Source organism: Bos indicus x Bos taurus, chromosome 13, assembly GCF_003369695.1.
Source record: "Bos indicus x Bos taurus breed Angus x Brahman F1 hybrid chromosome 13, Bos_hybrid_MaternalHap_v2.0, whole genome shotgun sequence".
Classification (NCBI taxonomy): Eukaryota; Metazoa; Chordata; class Mammalia; order Artiodactyla; family Bovidae; genus Bos; species Bos indicus x Bos taurus.
Window position 1 is genome coordinate 44,018,534 of NC_040088.1, and position 16,237 is coordinate 44,034,770.

At 47.9% G+C, this 16,237-nt stretch overlaps 1 protein-coding gene and 1 long non-coding RNA gene across 6 annotated transcripts in view; one reads left to right on the plus strand and one right to left on the minus strand.

Annotated features, from left to right (window-relative positions):
- Window positions 1–10,447, plus strand: part of LOC113903470 — a 29,868-nt gene extending 19,421 nt beyond the window's left edge. For 3 of the 4 annotated variants that reach the window (XR_003514130.1, XR_003514132.1, XR_003514133.1), the window contains 2 exons: window positions 311–468; window positions 2,725–2,845. This is a non-coding gene — a long non-coding RNA (uncharacterized LOC113903470). Of the gene's footprint in view, window positions 1–310; window positions 469–2,724; window positions 2,846–6,886 lie in introns of those variants that run through there. The other variant, XR_003514131.1, reaches the window with a different exon arrangement.
- SLC24A3 (solute carrier family 24 member 3) overlaps window positions 9,334–16,237 on the minus strand; it is a 428,436-nt gene continuing 421,532 nt past the window's right edge. For both annotated transcript variants that reach the window (XM_027559609.1, XM_027559608.1), the window contains 2 exons: window positions 12,583–12,648; window positions 9,334–11,112 (listed from right to left, as the gene is read on the minus strand). In XM_027559609.1, coding sequence (XP_027415410.1) covers window positions 10,963–11,112; window positions 12,583–12,648 — 216 coding nt within the window. In that variant the 3' untranslated portion in view covers window positions 9,334–10,962. The remainder of the gene's footprint in view (window positions 11,113–12,582; window positions 12,649–16,237) is intronic.

Genomic DNA, 16,237 nt, shown 5'->3' on the forward strand with positions numbered 1-16,237 from the left:
AGCATGACAGTTGGTGCTCCCCTGGGTGCGGAAACTACCCAGCTACCCATGCCCTGGGGGCTGAATCATCTGCTCCTCCACTTCCTGGCTGTGTTTGCTCCTGGCTTTAAACCCTGCCGCCATCCAGCTGTGTCTCAATTATCCTTTCAGAAATGACAGCTTAAATGTCCTCCCAGGGGGACCTGTCCCCACACTTATTACAAAAAATTGCTGTTGCATAAAAACCATTCCCCTCTTTGTTCTATTTTCTGCCTCCTTCTGCTAAATGCAATGACTTTCTTGGTTGAGCTATTTTTTTTTCTCCCCACAGGAAATCTCTCATCTTGCAAATGATGCAAAATCTTATGGAACTTTAGAAGGAAAAAATGTAGAATCAGTCCTGGATTGAATATGGAAAGAAGACAATTCTGTTTATCAGTACCACACAGGAATTTCCAGTATTAGCAATATTCCTGGCAGCGTATCCACGTGAGTCCATGTTTAAAGAGTGGGGTGAATATGAAGATTCACCCTGAGTTAGATCTCGGCCCTTCAATGAAGTTCTCCACAGTTATTCCTTCATCCCATGAAAACAGGGGCTTATTAGAACTAAAAGATGACTCTCTTGCCTTCCAAATTCAGCAATCGGTTCAGTTGAGTTCAACTGAGTCGCTCAGTCGTGTCTGACTCTTTGCAACCCCATGACTGCAGCACTCCAGGCCTCCCTGTCTGTTACCAACTCCTGGAGTTTACCCAAACTCATGTCCATTGAGTTGGTGATGTCATCCAACCATCTCATCATCTGTCATTCCCTTCTCCTGCCTTAAATCTTTCCCAGCATCAGGGTCTTTTCAAATGAGTCAGTTCTTCACATCAGGTGGTCAAAGTATTGGAATTTCGGCTTCAGCATCAGTCCTTCCAATGAATATTCAGGACTGATTTTCTTTAGGATGGACTGGTTGGATCTCCTTGCAGTCCAAGGGACTCTCAAGAGTCCTCTCCAGCACTGAAGTTCAAAAGCATCAATTCTTCAGTGCTCAGCTTTCTTTATAGTCCAGCTCTCACATCCATATATGACTACTGGGAAAACCAATCCATCTCCAATTTCAAGTGTGTTGCTCTCCATGACCTATTCGGGAAACCCACTTGGTACTTCCTGTAATATTCTCAGGTGCCAACAATGTTGAATGACTTTCTAGAAGAGTATGTGTGTAAATGGTCACCTGTCCCCTGAAGAGCAGAGTGACATTTACTGTCAGAGCTTCTCAAACTCGGATGTTCATATCCATCACCTGGGACCTTGTTAAAATGCAGGTTTTAGGACTTCCCAGATGGTCCAATGGCTAAGACTCTGTGCTCCCAATGCAGGGGGCTCTGGTTAAATTTCTGGTCAGGGAACTAGAGCCCATGTGCCAGTTAAGAGTTGCATACCACAGCTAAAAGATCCCGCATGCTGCAATTAAAACTCAGTGAACCCAAATAAATAAATAAAAATTAAAAAAAAAATTTAAATGCAGGTTCTGATTCAGGGGGTCTGTGTAGGGTCTGAGATTCTGCTTTTCTAACATGCCCCTGGGTGATGCTGCTGGTCCGAGCACCCTGTGAGCACCGCTTCCCTGAGGCACCTCCTGTTTCCGGCCAACCAGCCTCAGGACCCCTGGGCATCTTCTCAACACCAAGGAAGAAACTTTACCCCGCTTTTTTCTTTCCTCCCTGGTTGTGCTGTGCAGTATGCGCGATCTAGTTCCCTAACCAGGGATAGAACCCACAGCCACTGCACTGGAAGCTCAGAGGCTTAACCACTGGACCCCCAGGAAACCTGACCATCTTTGTGGGTCAGGTCGGCCCCTTAATACTCTACTGGCTCTGCAGCCACTCATCACACGTGGCTTTCCTCATGCAAATTCAAATAGACAAAACAAGATTAAAAAGGTTATTCTTAGTTGCCCAAGCCACCTTTCGAGTGCTCAGCAGTCACGTGCACCTCACGGCTACCATACTGGACAGCAGAGGTGGAGGACAGTCACATTCCTGTGGAAAGTTCCAGCGGACAGTGCCGTTTTACAGGGTTCCCCAAGTCTCTCATTCTAGTCAAAGCTGCCCACTGAAGGCCGACCCACACTTTGAGTAGCAAAGACCCACAGCATTTCTGTGTGGTTCTGCACAATCAAATATCCCAGGTGGTCTGATTTTACTCCATGAACTGTGGTTCTGAACCAGGGGCCCAGGAAGAAACATCCAGGCAGCCCAAAGCAGGTAACCAGATCGTCCAGTTCTGAATGATGGCGGGGGAGGGGATGGGTAATCGGAAACACACCCCAGGTGATTCTAATATGGAGCCCAGCCACCACTGCTTTAGGACTGAATTCAGTACCATGACCCGCACGCTGACACGCAGCCAGGAGGCCCTGGAAAAGTTTTCTGGGCTTGTTGTTACAATACACAACTGCTCGTGCCACCTGCACACAGCACAGCCGAGGAGGGTGAGGGAGGCAAAACACCTCCCTCCAGGACACACCTCTACCCTCAGCCCGCATAAGGAACAAGCCTGCCCCCCTCTGGCAGCCAGCAAGGACACCTGCTGTGTGTTCTCAGTTCCCTCTTTGCAACAGCCGGCCCAGGAAAGCTTTGCCTAGGGAAAAAAAAAATACACGACTTTCCAGGGTGGGGGTGGGTCTCTGAAGAGCCAGCGGAAGACTGCTTGGTTTTGTCTACTCACAGCTTTTTTAATGTTTGCATTTTCAGGTGAAGTCTCTGAGACACAAGATTGCGATTTTAACAACTATTATTACCTTAAACGGAGAAGGCAATGGCACCCCACTCCAGCACTCTTGCCTGGAAAATCCCATGGACGGAGGAGCCTGGTGGGCTGCAGTTCATGGGGTTGCTAAGAGTTGGACATGACTGAGCGACTTCACTTTCACTTTTCACGCACTGGAGAAGGAAATGGCAACCCACTCCAGTGTTCTTGCCTGGAGAATCCCAGGGATGGGGTAGCCTGGTGGGCTGCTGTTTCTGGGGCCGCACAGAGTCGGACACGACTGAAGCAACTTAGCAGCAGCAGCAGCATTACCTTAAAAGTCTAATCAAGATGGGAACCTGAGACACCAGTCCTGTGAAGTCTTCATGCAAGACTTTTTTTTTTTTATAATGGTGCCAATTTTAAATACAGTTTTTATTTAAAACATTGCATTCTCCACTTCCAGTCCAGTGCTTGTAAAGTTCAATGTTAACTTCCTTTCCCTGTGTACACATTCCCTGTGTACACATTCAAGTATCAAGAATGCCCAGTTATTTAGGTAAGAAGAGGTGTTTTTGCAGACATTGAGGGTAAAACAGAATACCATTCTGCCATTTCCTTGCTTCAAGGGTCCCCAAATTAAAACCTGCCTCATTTACTGAAGTAAACATTTTTATGGCAACACATTTTCTGACGCTCATAGCCATCAGTATCCCTCTGAAGCTGCTCTGTGTATCTTCTGCCCCTTGAATTCCCTCTCCATGGGAAATAGACACTGTCTGGGCCAAGCAGGCCCATGAAAACCAGGCAAACAGTTACTGCTGAGCGATTTCATCTTTATGGGATCTGTGTCTCCAACTGCCTTTATGTCCAGACCTTTCTGGCTCCTCTGAATTATGCCTTTAGCAAGAAGAAGGATGCTATTATGGCCACCATGTCATTATCTAGAGCTCAAAAGTTGGGTTAGAATTGTTCCATTTTTATTTCCTGTATCACAGAACCTGGGTCTCTTGTTAACCCAGCCCTCCCCGTGTCGGTGCCTGCTGTGTGTTGGCATCACTGCTCTGCTTCGGTAATGAGAATCCTTGGGGAACCCAGCTCTGCACACCTTTAGGGAAGGGGAGGGGAGAAGTCAGGTCAGGCTGTGACACATGACCAAGTGCCAGGTGGGACCGATCACGACGATCGACAGACGTGAAGTGGGGGGAGAAAACAGAGGGACCTGGCAGCGTTTGAGACTGGCCTCCATTGCTTTCCAGACTGCTGACTCACAACCAGGAACTCCCAGGAAAACTGATACAGGATGCCACCTTCCCAGGGGGGCGTGTGGGGGAACTTACCCCTCACCCTGAAAGGCTGTCTTGTCCCAGATTCACCCGGGGAAACTGTGACGCCTTCCACGCAGCCAGCACGCCTGGGTTAAAATACCACAGGGCCAGAATTCCTTCCTGAAACAAATACCAAAACGGAGTTTAAAATTCGGAATTGGATTCAATTCCTTTTGAGAGTCATAGGTACAACCCTGTTACCTGGTCATCCAGGGCATGCGAAGCACTGACGCCTCCAATGAGTTGATTTGCCTGATTGATAACAAATGAGTGAGTTTTCTTGGCAGGGCTCTCTTTTTTCAGTCTTCAAACATTTTGTTCTTCTTCCTAAGAAGTGCCCTTGGTTAACATCCAGGTGGCAGATTAAATTCTGCCTGGGAGGGTAAAAGACCTGCTTCTGTTACCAAGGGGTCTGGGGAAAAAAATGAAGCAGTACCTTGAATATAATACCTTGCATTCAATTAATAGTAACAAGACACACGTGGGCCTGAGTGGGCATCGCTGCCCCTGGAGCACACATGTTACTTGACTGGCTATGCTGTTGCTTCTCAGTGCAGGGAGAGATCTCATCTTTTTTTTTCTGGGGACCACCCCATACGGGCAGAGACCAAGCATAAAATGTTATATTTCTAGAAGGAAGACTTTGCCTTTCCTCCTTGTCCTCCTCCACCCCAACTGTGCAGAGTCATATCTCAACCCACTTCCTGATTCTTGAGCGCTTTTAGTGGATATAAAAATGTGGCTTTTACCATGTCATCTGGGAGCGCAGTGTGTTCCCTGAGGTTCTCGTGAATAAGCCAGGAGTCCAAGACCAAGTTAAGGTCTGGCTGCAGGCAGCGCCACTCCTGAACCTGTCTCACCTGGGAGTGGCAGTTGTTTCTAGGTGGAAACGGATCTGGGCAGCCTGGGGATGCTGGTTTCTGAGCCCCAGGCAGGATCTCTAGCTGGGGTGTGTTTTGTTGTTGTTGTTTTGGCTGTGCTGCTTGCAGAATCTTCTTTGCCTGACCAGGGATTGAACCCCGGTCATGGCAGAGAGAGTAAGCTGACTCTAGTGCCAGGCTCTTACTTCTTTCTTGGAGTCATGACATCTGTGTTGGATGGATTTACATCAGTGGAACATGTTTAGATTAGAAATGTAGCTAGATACAGTTGTAAGGTGCAACTCGGAGTTTGTGTGTTGAAATTTTCTCCTATATTCATCGTTACTTTCTGTTGTTGGGATTTAGAACAAAATCTTTTTCACCTGGAAGGAAAATGGTGGTAGCCTGCTCACATCTCTCCCAAGCTAATACTTCCCCAGAATCCTGACTCTCCTGCATTTTCATCTTAAACCATTTGCTCTGATCTGCTTTAGTTTTAAGTTTTAGGCTGTCTTTGACTGTGAGTAGATGCTTCCTGCCAGATAATAGAGAATGTGGTTTTGAAGAACTGATCATATTTCTTTGCATACTTTCAGCCATTCTTAGGGCTCAGTGGAAGTAGAAACAAAAAGGAATTTTGAAAGAATGAAAGGAATAATCTATGTCTGCATTGTGTTTTTCTGTAAGCTGTACACCAATGACACTGGTAGATGCTGCTGTAGGAAAAACACGGCTTTATGGGCGAAACACCTTATTTACACCAGTGATTCTCAAAGTGTGGCCCAGACCCAGCAGGGATAGTGGAAATACGAGTTTTAGGGCCTATCCTTAGAACTGCTGAACCAAAAACTCAGGGGCAGGGGCCCCAAATCTGTATTTTAACAAGTCTACAGGTAAGTCTGATGCATAATTAAATTTGGAAAATGCTGATTTAGACCATAAGATGAGTAAATGAATGCAGGTAAATGCATTTTTTCATATATGAAATTGAATAATACTGTATTTAACTTCTAAGCAATGGGAAGGAACAATTCAACCTGACATGAAATGAATTACTAGATATTATGGAATTAATGTTTTACATATCTGAAATCACTGGACACAGATTCTTCTAATAATAAAGCACCAGGCATCTGGGTTCAAACCCAGATTGGTGGTTGGAGTAAAGGTGTCTGACCAGAGCAGAGGGTTATTATCTAGCGTTTTAAGAATGAATCATCTTAATCATGGGTGAAACATTTGACTTATGTGTCAAAAAGAAAGATATGAAACTGAGTGGATACATTTTTTTTTTCTGCAAAAATTGAAAACTACTAGTTTTATGTTGAAAGCACTTTTTCACACATGTGCAGCTCTTTTTAGCAATGACTTGTAGGCATGGCTCAGAAGTAACCAAAAAACAAACTGCCAGGATCCAGAAATTCCTTGTCACATTTCATTGCAGGATTCGTATGCAGCTCTCTGGGATCCGTTACTGGATTAATTGTTCCAACAAACCTAAGATGTGATATCACCAAGTTCAGCTGTTGACAGACAGGATAAGATGGATGTTGTATAAAGAAGAAATGTAATTCACATATATTTGAATACACTTACAAAATAACTTCAATTTATGCCTTGAATGGCATAGATGCTGAAACCCTAATCTTACCTCTTCCCCCTCCTCCCACCCATTGCAACAAGAAAAACAAAAGCCAGGATGAGTATTAACTATGATTATTCACTCTATTTAAAACCTCTACAACTTGGCAAGAATGTGTGCTAAACTGTGGTTCAGTAAAAAGTTAATGGGACGCCTGGGTGTACTTTACTAAGGAAATAAACGTCCTGAGTGCAGCAGTGAGTTATCTGAGAGATTTTGGTGAGGTTTATTATCCTGCCTTGTGTTTTGAAATGAACCACAAAGTTCAATGTGAAATCAATCCTGAGGCATGGCATAATTTATCTCGTGCACATTGCTAATCTCTGCTTGTCCACAGGCTTAGTTCCTGACTTTTCCAACATCTCTGCAGTGCCTGAAACTCTAGATGATGATGCGATGAACACACGGCATTTTATTTATTAGAGAAAACTTGGCTGAATCAACCGGATTCCTGCAGTTGGACTGTAACACACAGCTGGATAATTGGAAGACTTTCAAAGATCCATTGGGTTGTTTTCATACAGAGTTCTGGTGTCAGATAGATGGTGTGTGTGTGTGTGTGTGTGTGTGTTGAGCAGCCACTGAAGAAAATAAAAATAAATGAGATGTATAACTCAGTACAAGATGACACAAAATCCAAGAAGGCAGTGTCCCATTTACTTCAAAATACTTGATCAAAATGGGTCAGAAGAATTGGATAGTTATCTATTAATGGGATAACCATCCTATTTTGAAAAGATGAAAATAAATCTTGGAAAGAGCAACATTACCAACTCTAATTTCCTATTTCTGTCCCCTCTGCCCCAAACCTGACTATCTTCATGAAAAATTAGGTAAAGCTCTAAGGCTACACTTAATTATATTTATTGCAGGTTGAATGTTATTCTTATTTTATATACTACAACTCAAAACTGTCTGGACGTTACAATATTATTACCCTGCCCTCCCCCCTTTTTAAATAAAGACATTTAGGCTTTTTTTTTTTAAACCTGAGTGCTTAAAATAAGTTCACATTTGCTGTTTGAGATACATAGAGTCTCAAACTCTAGCACGTACATTTAGGACTAAGCTACAAATGTCAGAAGCCACAGGTTTAGGAAAACATAATAAGCAGTTCTCCAGGTCTTTTTGGAGGTAAATACAAACCATGTACCTATAAAAGTGCACTCTCCCTTCAAGGGTAGGACCAGCACTTTGCTTTGGGAAGTGGCAAAGCCATCCGGAAATTTCATGGCCTCTCAGTGTATGCAAGGCCACCTAAGGGCATATGTGGGGACAGCGACTTTGGTAGGCACTGGCCACGCTGGGAACACACTTCCTAGAAAGAGGGTGTGTGGTGGTACCGCCTGGGGTCATCCAGGCTGTTTAGGAAGAAGTGCAAGCTTCAGGATCCACTCCCCGCCCCCTCACCAGGGCCACTGAATGCCCTGGTGCATGAAATCACAGCCTGGGAGTTTACAGAAATCAACACATCCCAGAAAACTGCTGAGAGGGTTTCTCAGGTGATACCGGCAGGTTTGGGACGCTGTAAGAAGGTTCTTCCCTCTAACTCATCCCAACCTCTCCCAGATAAATCCCAGGACAGGGAAAACAGCTGCATCAGCAGTTGTGCACTGCTGGACAGCCGTCAGAAGCATGTTCTCAGTCAGCAGTTTAAGGCACAATGTGCATGGCTGAGACCTGGCAGAAAGACGCCCGGGGCTCATTTCAGAAAGGAACCCTGCCCAGTTCCTAGGTCAGCAATCATGGTGCATGAAACATGGAAACAACCAGTCCCAGAATTTCCTCTCTGAGACATTTAGCCTGGAACTATGGTTTCTCAAGATTTCACAGCAAATGTGTAAAAAAACAAAAACAAAACAGGCTTTGGATCAAATGTCTTTGCTTAAGACTAAGACTAAAACTAATCAAGACCAGTATGACAGAGTATTTAACATAAAAGCATTTGATGCTTCGTAAGCACCAATCCACATTATGGTAATATCCTGTCCATGTCTGTCATGTATTTATAAAAAGCACCAATATAGGAATAAAACACTTTTAGATGTAAACACTCAAGACAAAGCTAAGTTCCTAGTATTTTCCCACCACCTGGGAAGAGATTTTTAAAAAATAAATTTGGAACTGTGAATTACCAGTTATTTTTCTTCTGATTCCTATAAAACAATTCTATTGAGGTTCAGGTGGAAACTTGGCTTGTTTGCTCCTCTCGGGCTACTTTTAGATCCTTGTAATGATTTTTGTTTGTTTGGCTGCACCTCACGGCATGCGGGATCTTAGTTCCCCAACCAGGGATGGAACCCCCAGCCCCAGCAGTAGAAGCATGGAGTCTTAACCACTGGATTGCCGGGGAAGTCCCCTGATAATGATTTCTTGAGAGTCATGCAGAATATGGCTTATTATGTATTACTTTCTTTCCTTCTTAAGGAACCACCTTGGGGAAGTCTTAATTTTCACAACTGAAATCTACTAAAATCAGACAGGAGGGTGACTTGAGCCCTGCTGGACATCACTGTCAACTCTGGAATGCTCTCCCTGTTATGTCCAGCTGCAAGAATTCCTAACACACCATCGCACGTATCCTAAGAATGACAGGCCTAGCAGAGAACCTTCAAGATTCAGAGGGGACCCAAGATTTGTCACTTCATACCTGCAATCTGCCAGACACTGACCAGATTCCCAGAGGCGTCAACCAAGAAACAGTAAACATTCGATGACACCATCTTTTCACCTTCCCTGTGTCCTCCTCACTCCAGGGAGAAAGCAAAGAGGAAACTGCTCAAGGAAAGATACAGAACAGAGAAGTTTATTTTACACTATCCGTCCAAGAAAACAATCTCCATAAAACCAGTGCAAAATGTGTAACAGAATCCGTAAGTGTGTCTCAGCTCAGAAAGCCCAAAGTGGTGATTCCCTCTCCCGCTCCGCTGGCCAGCAGGTACCCCTCGGCCAAGGCCGGCCTCGGTGGGCACCGGCGACAGAAACATTCAACCCATTTGTAGCAGGTTATTTTTACAATTCATACCAGAGTGTGTACAGGGGAAGGGGAAAACCATACCGAATGAATAGGTGATCAGTGCTTAAAGTAAATACATGGGGCAGCACGGGGCGAGAATCCACAGTTTCAATAAATACAAGTGAACAAGCATGGGTGGGTCTCAACTCGGTGGAGTTGTCTGCGGAGTAATTCAGCATCGGACAGAACCTAGCGGAGCTGCTGAGCAGCGATTGACAGCAACATCCACAGTAACACGCCCTTGAGTGAGTCTGCATCCAACACATTCTGCGTTTCCAAGGTGTCAGTTCTGTTCCTCCTTCCTGTGTCCCCTCCCCACCCCCCGGGGAAGGGAGCGGGGCGCTGGGGCAGCTGGGCGTGGCGACTGGGAGGAGACGCTGGCCCTCGAGCCAGCAGTCAGGGTCCAGTGTACTCAGTACGAGGGGCGGTGTCTGTGCAAAGTGCGCTTCTCCACTTCCCGAGAAACCAGTGTCTGCAACTCCTGCCTCCGGGTCACACTCCCTGCCCCGCCAAACACCAAACCAAGAGCAGTCTCAGAGTCTCAGGCGGGAGGCACTGCCGTGCCGGCTGCCTGGTGCTCAGGATGGAGAGGTTAACCCGGGCAGGCAGGCTTCAACTATTGCTTGAGAGGCTAGAAAGAACTGGGGAGAGAGTGATGGTCAGAACGGACAGGCGGTCAGCTGTCTTCTTCCTAGAAAACCCAGGGCCTCAGGGCAGAGCCCCGGGTGTGACGAGAAGGAGCTTGTCCAGGGGCCTCTCCAGCCGCTCCTCTGATGGGCGCTAAATCCACACCAACACACCTGGGCCTCGACCCCAGAGGACGCAGCTGGGACGCCCAGTGGGTCAGTGAGGATCCAGAGCCCGGGGAGAGAAGATGCGAGGAAGAAAGTCAACATCTCTGGAAGGAAAAGAAGAAAAGAGGGGAGCCCCCAAACCAAACCCCCAGACTCAGGAACCTAGAAACCAGCCCCAAACATAAGGAGAATCCCAAACGCTCCCTGTCACGCGTGGACCCTCTCCTCTCTCTTCTCCACAGTCTCGGCTCATACATTAGGCCGGTCTTCCATCCAATAACTTAAAAAAGGAGGAGGGATATATACTAAGTTTGCCTGGCACGGGCCAGTTAGCAGCCAGTTTTTCTAGAATCTCAGTCACTGTTCAAAAATGGGGCTTGAAAAGTCACGCGGAGGTCGGGAGTCTTCACGTGGAGGAGGGCAGAGACGGAGTCGGGGTGGGGGTCCGGGATTGGCGGGTCGGGAGGCGGTGGAGGGTAGGGGGGTAGGGGCAGGGCCCAGGAGGAGTCGAGGGGGGCGGAGGCCTGCGGGCAGCGCGGAGGCGGACTCGGGCGCCCGCTTGTATTGCACAGAAGGAGGGGCCGAGCTGGGCGCGGCCGCGGGTCAGTGGTCCCCGCACATGGGCAGGTTCACAAACGTGAACACGTTGAACTCCGTCATGATGGAGAAGCACAGGAACACGCCGTATAGGAAAAGGCACCCGCACCCCAGCTTCCTGTCCAGCTGCCACTTGTTCAGGTGGACGCCGAACACCTGCGAGGCACAGAGCAGGGTCAGAGGGCGTGGGGACCCTCCTGGGTTACGAAGCCCCTCCTCCACCGCGTCCCAGACCCCGCATGCGCACCGGGTTTCCCTCCGGCCGCTCTTCCAGCTCCCTCTGTGTTCCTCTTGCGGCTCCGTCCCCAGCATCCTGAGCTCTGACTGTCGGGGCACCGGGACTCACACTTCGGCCACTCTCTTCCACCTACGCTCACTCCCAGGGGGGGTCTCATCCGACTCCTTGGCTCTAAACCCCCGTCTACGTCCTGGTGTCTCCAGCGTGGGCTTCCTCCTGAACCAGCTGTTCTGACCTAGCCCCTGGGATGTCAGTTCGGCACTGAAAACTTCAGATATTGGAACTTGCTTCTCCTCCCAGACCTACTTCGTTTCAGTCCTTCAACAGCCCTCCAGGGCAGAGGGGCAGTGGTGAGACCCTGTCCCAGGAATGCCCGGCCACAGCATCCGGCGATGCAGTGCACCGGCAAGCCAGCAGGCACTCGGAGGTCAGACACAAGGTCCCTACAGGCCTCACTTGTCAGTCTCTATAATGCGGCTGATATCAGTGACTACCTATTGGAGTGTGGTGAGCTCCAGATGGGGAAATTCCCGCAGTAAGCACCTGTGTGGCGGTTACAAGCATAATAATCCTAAGTCATACCAACCTGAAGAACCTCCTAAAAAGAATGAATAGATGGGTTTTCACTATTGTGTAAGGCAGTATTTGGTTTGATAAAACCTTGGCATTGGAGTTGCATGCTGGACCTGGAAATGACCTCTCCTGCCCTTGTGAATTCCCATTCTCTACCTATGTATGTTCTCATGACAGGTGTAATTCAACACATAGTTCCTCAACAATTCAGGAAAAAACACATTGCATTTCCTACGGTGAAAATTCAGTAGCATACATGTACGTCATCAGACACTTAGGGCAGGTGGGTCAGTCCACATGGTGGTGTGAACTCGCTCCCACCAAAGGTGTCAACTGAGTTGGAACAGTACATTATGCAAGTGGATGGATGGCCAAGGCAGTGCAGTGGCATCAGAGTGCATTCACTGTCCAGCAAGTCTGTCCTCAGTCTTTGGGTGTTGGTCACATCCATGGATTTATGGAGATGTTTAGGAACCTGGAATAGTCAATTAATTGGAATATAACCTTCTGTAGCCTCATCTTGCATAAAAAGTGGGATTCCCCCTATTGCTTTTGATAAATGTTTGTGTTTGACATGAGACAGGTTGTGCTTCCGAGAGGAGGCTGGCTCCTTTCAGAAAGGGAGGCTTTCTCGGGGGTTGCCAGGATCCATTTGTGGAGGACACAGCCACGAGACAGGAGAACCTCAAGGCTGACTGTCCCTATCCACCGGGAGGCCAAGCCTATCTGGTGTCCAAACAGACTCTGTAGCCAGAGAACCCAAGGGAATGGGGGGAGAGGTGGGGACTGGAGAGTGGAGAGAGCTGCAGACCCACCGTGACGAAGACGGAGGCCAGGAGCAAGCCCACGGAGTAGATCAACCCCCTGCTGTTCAGCCGAATCTGTAAGAGAGGATGACACAGAGTTAGGCTCCCGAAACATCTGCCAAGTGCGGGGCGATAAATTCTAGTGAGGCCAAGACCCTCCTCCAGGATGGAGGGCAAATGGCAGCTTTGCAGTGGGTATGGCACTTTCCTTGACACCCAGGGGGCACCCTGGCCTGGTCCACCCTCAGCCCCATCCCTTCCCCCTCTAGCAGCGGTATTTGCTGACTGCCCTGTGGCCACTTGAATTCTCCATCCGGCATGGCCTGATTCTTATTTACTGGGGGACTTGACTTCCAGGGAGCTTCCGATCTCCCGACACACAACGTTTAGGGTAAATTTAATAACGTGGGTCATGAGAGCAATATTTTGAAAAATATGACTAAACTTTTTAATCTCTTTTGCATTCAAATGTCTGTGACCTTCACCTGAACTTGATGGGAAGTGGTGAGTGAGGGTTGCTATTTTGAACAGGCAAAGAAGAGTTAACATTCAATTCCTGATATTTTGTTTGTTTTCCACAGTAACACAGTGGGGTTAACAGGCAAACTTTGAAGATTAAAAAAAATACAAACAACAATTTCTGGAATTCTTAGGAGCCCTGTCCAGTGCAACTTCCCATGAGGCATACATAGTCTTAGTTCCCTGATCAGAACCTGTGCTTTCAGCAACAGAAGCAGAGTCTTAACCACTGGGTCACCAGGGAAGTTCAAGGGCAGTAAGTCTTATCCCCGTAAAAAACCAGTTTCTTGGGGTCTTGCTAAGCCAGACAATCTCACCAACCCTTCTCACCTCTGGATAAGACTTGGAGCCTCAACTGTGCAGTGTGGACCTAAACCAGCATCCCCTGCTCCTGCCTCACAGATGCGAGGCCCAGGAAGTGCAAAGGCAGACGGTCCCCATGGCAATGCCCTTCTGAGAGCAGGCAACACACTCGGATTGTTCAGCCTTGACATTTAACGTTGTTTTTATTTCTTGCCTTCGAAACTATGAATTTTATCCTCCAATTCCCTCTTGGCAGTTGCTAGAGAGGAAACAGGAGGCTGGCTGGTTCCTGAGTCAACAGGAATTTAGGCTCCACGGATGTGTCTTTTAGTGCAAACGCACACAGAGACTGCATCACCCCCAATTTCCTGCATGCATGTGGCTCATAAAACAGTCCCCTGAATCCTATACTGTTTGTTTAAGGACCTGAACCTGCAGCCTCAAAGACTCTGACTTCCCCCACATTGCAGTTTAAAATCTCTGTATGTTTTGAGGTCAGCTCCACCCGACCAGCAAATTCTTTTAGGAAAAACAAGAAGCCCCTGGATTTTCGCTAATTGGTTTATAACTCGGAACACATGTGGTTGTCACTTTGCATTTTCTAACTTGAGTGGTTTGAACACTTGCTTAGGCTTGGGTTCCAAATGGATACGTCCAGCTGGGACTTTACGCTATATAACATCACAGGGTGGGGGGCTTTCCTTGAACAGTGACATGAGGTCAGAAAGTGAATGAGCCGACCGAAGAGAAGCACTGGAACACAGCTTTCTCCCCGGAGTGCGTGACCACACATGGGCTGCACTGAGTTCTCGTGGCAGCTCCTCAAGGTGTCCTGAGCTGCCTGTAAAGGTGAGACAGCTGAGGCTCCAGGAAGTGAAGCCCCACTCTCCCTCCATCTCCACGTGTTCCCAGAAGTTCTCTGAACCCTGTCGTTTTGGGGCTTTTACGGAGGCCTCGTTATGGAGGCACAGCTGATTAAATCTACAGCTGCTGCCGACTGAGGGACTTCCAGCCCCTCTCTCTGCCCCAGAGTTCACAGTACTGGGAAGCAAAGTTCCAGCCCTCAAACCACAGGGTTGGTTCTCCTGCCAACCAGCTCCATCCTTAGAAGCTATCCTAAAGTCATCTCATTCACATAAAAAGATAATTCTGAGGCTTTTAGGAGCTCTGTGCTAGAAAAAAAGACCAAACATAAATTTCTTACTACAAATCGCTGTATTACACAAGGTCAGGGAGCTGGTAAGGGGTCACGTCTGCACTTAGAGTCAGGCTTCAGCCTGAAAATTCTAGACTCTTCAATGCACCTTGCAGGGCACAGGAGAAAAGCCAGGGCTTCCTCTACCTGCTAAGAACTCTCTAGGCTCACATCTGGGCCCCTTACCATCTTGGTGGGACCACCTGACTCTCTGGAGCCCATGCTGGCATCTGTGGTCTGTGTTTGAGGCTCCTCCTCAAGCCCTGGAAGAGCCACCACCCACCTCTCTGGTCACACCTGCCCACCGCCTACTGGGTTCCCCCCCCTACACACCCGGAATAAAGTCCTCACCCCATCCTCATCTTCAGAATAGAGTGGTTTTGGGAGGGATCTAAAACTTTGATGGTGAGACTGAATCTACTTCAGGCCTTGGTGACCCAGGAAAGACCCTACCTCCCCCCAAACATCACCTCATTTTTCCTAAAATCTAAAGAGCAAGATTCACCTTAAGGGGATTGGGTGGTGTCATTGCAACCCCTAGGGCCTTGTTAGAACAGCTTTGAGAAGAACCATTCATTGTGAAGCCCCCAGATGATCCCCAGTTACCCCACTAGGTCTGTGGGAACAGCCTGTGGCCAGGCCCTGGGAATAGTTTCTGCATTTTCCTGGTTTCCATGGTGTCAGTATTCCTGCCAAGGTCAAGTGCAAGCTGCCCATGTGGCCTCACTGAGAGTGGAGTGGGGAAGGGCTACGTGTAGCTACCCCGGGGTTGGGGCAGGGTTTGCAGAAAAAGAAAAACTGGCCTGGCAACTGGAACAGAAACTGCATACCAGAAGATCGACTCAAGAATGTTTTTCCTCGAGAAGGAAGACGTGGTAGCATTGAGAACTGACTGGTAGGTTCTGGGTGCACTGGCTGAGTCAGACACATCTTTGCTCTCAGAGGGTGAGGGAAGATGACACCCCACCCCCACCATGTGACTGCAGAGGCAGTGGACATGGCTGGGTGGCTTCTCGGAGGAGGTGACAGCTGGAGGACAGCCGGCATTGGAAGGAGGACATTGGGAAGAGCCTTCCTCCATGTGGCCAGTCTTTCTGGAAACATTCTCCTCATCCTTGCCCTTTCTGGCCGACCACCCCCCAGCCTCCTTCCCTGAATGGTTTTCTCACTACCTGACATCAGGGTATGGTCATGGTTCTCTTCTCTGTTTACACTTACTCCCTGTATGAGCTTTATGCTTAAAAACCCATAGCAACTCTCTTGACTGTCAGAGGTCTTGCCTCTGAATTTATCTCACTGTCTGCCTGATGTCTCCACCAGGATGACCCTCAGACACATCACACCTCATCTGGTTCTAAGCACAACCCTGGATCCTGTAGCTTAAATATGCACTCCCACCCTGGCTCCCCTGGGGGCTCTCTCCCCCAGGTCACATATTCTGTTTTTCCTACAAATGCTTCATAACTGGTCTGGCTGCCCTCTGTCATGTCTGGCTCCACGATGGTGTGATCACTCACCTAGAGCCAGACATCCTGGAATGCGAAGTCAACTGGGCCTTAGGAAGCATCACAACGAACAAAGCTAGTGGAGGTGATGGAATTCCAGTTGAGCTATTTCAAATCCTAAATGATGATGTTGTGGAAGTGC